This window comes from Talpa europaea (genome assembly GCF_964194135.1).
Source record: "Talpa europaea genome assembly, chromosome: 3".
Lineage (NCBI taxonomy): Eukaryota > Metazoa > Chordata > Mammalia > Eulipotyphla > Talpidae > Talpa > Talpa europaea.
The window spans coordinates 144,351,912-144,354,900 of record NC_140069.1 but is presented as its reverse complement, the minus strand read 5'-3'; the positions used below and the strand labels follow the sequence as shown (position 1 = coordinate 144,354,900).

Genomic DNA, 2,989 nt, shown 5'->3' with positions numbered 1-2,989 from the left:
GGCCAACTGTCTACTTCACTTAGCCCACTTGGAACATAGAGTCTTAGAAACCCCATTTTGAGCCACATCCAGAGAGAATTCTCCATACAAGGGATATTCATGCCATCCCAGTCCACAAAGAATGCACAGAGCAAGTCCTGGGAACACAACCAAGAGACTGTAGTTGATGTGGACGTAGAAACGTTGTGTTAGCCTGAATAACATCCAGCTGAGGCATTAAAGGAGAAAGGACTGAGGATGGACGAGCAGGCACCAAATCAAATCATTTTTTTCACTCATCAATCCTTAATAAACTAGTTAGATCGGGCAGCCTGGCAATTGGTTAGTTTCTTCAGAGCTTCTTTGAACTCTCGGTTCCTTAGACAATAAATGAAAGGGTTGAGAGCAGGGGTGACGATGGCGTAGAAGATAGAAATAACTTTGTTCATGTTGAAGGCGTGGATGGCTCGGGGGCGGGCATACATGAAAATAGTAGCCGAATAGAAGATGGTGACCACCACGAGGTGGGAGCCACAGGTGGAGAACGCCTTCTGCTTTCCTGTGGGCATGCGTAGAACTGTGACCAGAATGCACCCATAGGACAGGACAGTGATTGAGAGGGGAAACAGGAAGATGACTAGGGCCAAGACAAAGTCCACCAGCTCCGCTATGGACATGTCTGTACAGGAGAGGTTGAGCACTGGAGAGATGTCACAGAAGAAGTGATTGATGACATTGGGGCCACAGAAGCTGAGGCGGGAGATGAAATAGATCTTAGCCAAGGAGATTCCAAAACCAATGGCCCAGGAGCCAAGAGCCAGACGGAAGCAGAGTCCGTGGCTCATGATGGTGGGGTAGTGGAGTGGACGGCAGATGGCCACGTAGCGGTCATAGGCCATGGCAGCCAGGAGCACACATTCTGTGCACATGAGCGCTATGAAGAAGTAAAGCTGTATCATGCAGTGAGTGAAGGAGATGCTGTTATTGCTGGACCAGAAACTAAACAGCAACTTGGGCACCGTCACGGAGATGTACCAGGTCTCCAGGAAGGACAGGTTGGCCAGGAAGAAGTACATAGGCTTGTGCAGAGGCCGGTTCTGCTGCACCAATAGGATGATGATCATGTTTTCTGCCATGGTCAGAATATAGGCCACCAGGAACAGAAGGAACACAGACGCACGCATGCCTGGACTCCCAGGGAACCCCACTAGAATGAACTGGCTGACCCGAGTCTGGTTCTCCACTTCCATGTTACGGACACACGACTTAGCTCTCCTGGCGGGGGGGGGGGGTGGAAATCATTTAGTCAGACTCCCTTGTCCACTTAGAACCTTCCATTCTTTGCCATCTCTGAATAGCAGTAACAAGTAACGTATCATTTATTAATACTATGGATAGGTTATTAGGCCATACCTAGGGCGCATTATTCATGTAATGTGATTTGATTCCCACATCGCCTCTTTATATATATTCTATACCTGCTTTACCCACTTCAGTGGTGAAGAAACTGGCTCTTGTTAAAATTTGAACCGACCAAGTTCCTACTGGTAGCAAGACACATCACTTTCACCTCTAAGTCTGAAGCCCTGCTACTGTCCTGCATGGTCTTCACCATCACGTCCACATTAAACAGCATCAAAACTCCTCATTCCATGTTAGCTTTGCTGATACCAAAGGATATACGTGGCTCCTGGCCCTTATCTACCCAGAGCTCCAGAAGTCCTTTCTTACCACTCGCTCATCCTTCACGTATTACCACTTCCTTGGACTCGACCACCAGTGGAGATGGCGGGTCATTGCCAGCCTCTGTGAGGGACATTAGGAACATTAGGGAGATGAGGAACATTAGGGTTGTCGGTGTTAAAGACCAGGAACCACAGCCAAGGACGGGCCTGTCCCTGGCTTATTATGTGACCTTGCGATCTTAGTCTCTGATACCCAATTTCCTCTTCTGTAAATGTCATTGCACTTACATCACTATGCATGGAAATCCAAATGAAATAATGCAAGTGAAATTGTATATAAAGTGTAAGTGACCCTGAACGTGGGAGGGGTTCTAAGCTTGGGTGAGCACAGGGAAAAGGGCAGGTGTGGGCTAACAGGAGGGTGGAGAAGAGCCACTGGCTGCTCATCAGAGCTGTGAGCAAACAAACAAGCACTTCCTCTCAGAGAGTTTTGATTCCTGGGGAGTGGGGCTGAGATTCTCTGGAAGAGGCTGTTTTGAAAAGCAAGAGTACAAACACAAAATAAAATTCAGACATTTTCTATGAAGGTTAAAAAAAAAAACAGAAATTGACACAAGAGTGATCTGGCGAGGTCGCTCTGACCTCTGAGGAGGTGACATGGAGACAGGAAGGATTCTAGGGCCCCCTCTTTGGAGAGCTGAGGTGGAAGAATCTGCCTTGAAATATGGTGACCAGACAGTGGGGAGCCAGGGAGGGCAGAGGAACAGGTGGAAAAGGGGGGAAGGTCCCCCCCGGAGGGCCCCCCAGCCGAAACCAGGCGGCTGGATAGTGGTCTGCTTGCAGTGAGAAGCAAGAAAAGGATTGAAGCTGAGAGGGACAGGCCTTGTTTATGCTGCGGGAAGACCACGCTGCCATCACCAAGGACTCTGGAAGCAGGAGTGGGAGTTCTAGGGATAGTCGGAAGCTCTTGAAAGATGGGGCCAGAAGCCCCGAATACTGTGGTCTCAACGACGTAGGTGGGTTTCATATACACTCAAGAAGAGATCGCTGGCTTGGATCGCTGGCTTGGGAGGTGAGGGGAGAACACAATGAAGGAACAATCTTCGACATGTGGTTCATTTCATGGAAGTGATGCTGTTTACTGAGCTGGGGAAGAACTGGGTGTTTGCAGACATTTTCCTCACAGGTGAGATGGCCATGGGCAAGAACTTGGCTGAGTTGGGTCCTGATTATTTTAACAAGGAGCCTAAGCAATGAGCCCAGAATATTCTCTATTAATAATTTATTGAGCATTTACTAGCTTCTAGGATGTTTGCTAAGCCCCT

At 48.5% G+C, this 2,989-nt stretch overlaps 1 protein-coding gene across 1 annotated transcript; it reads right to left on the bottom strand.

Annotated features, from left to right (window-relative positions):
* Positions 1–293: 293 nt before the first annotated feature.
* Positions 294–1,250, bottom strand: OR6B1 (olfactory receptor family 6 subfamily B member 1; the record flags this gene model as incomplete). The annotated part of the gene is made up of 1 exon (XM_084230682.1): positions 294–1,250. The coding sequence occupies exon 1, from the start codon at positions 1,227–1,229 to the stop codon at positions 294–296; it is 936 nt and encodes a 311-aa protein (XP_084086808.1). The 5' UTR covers positions 1,230–1,250.
* Between the last annotated feature and the right edge of the window lie 1,739 nt (positions 1,251–2,989).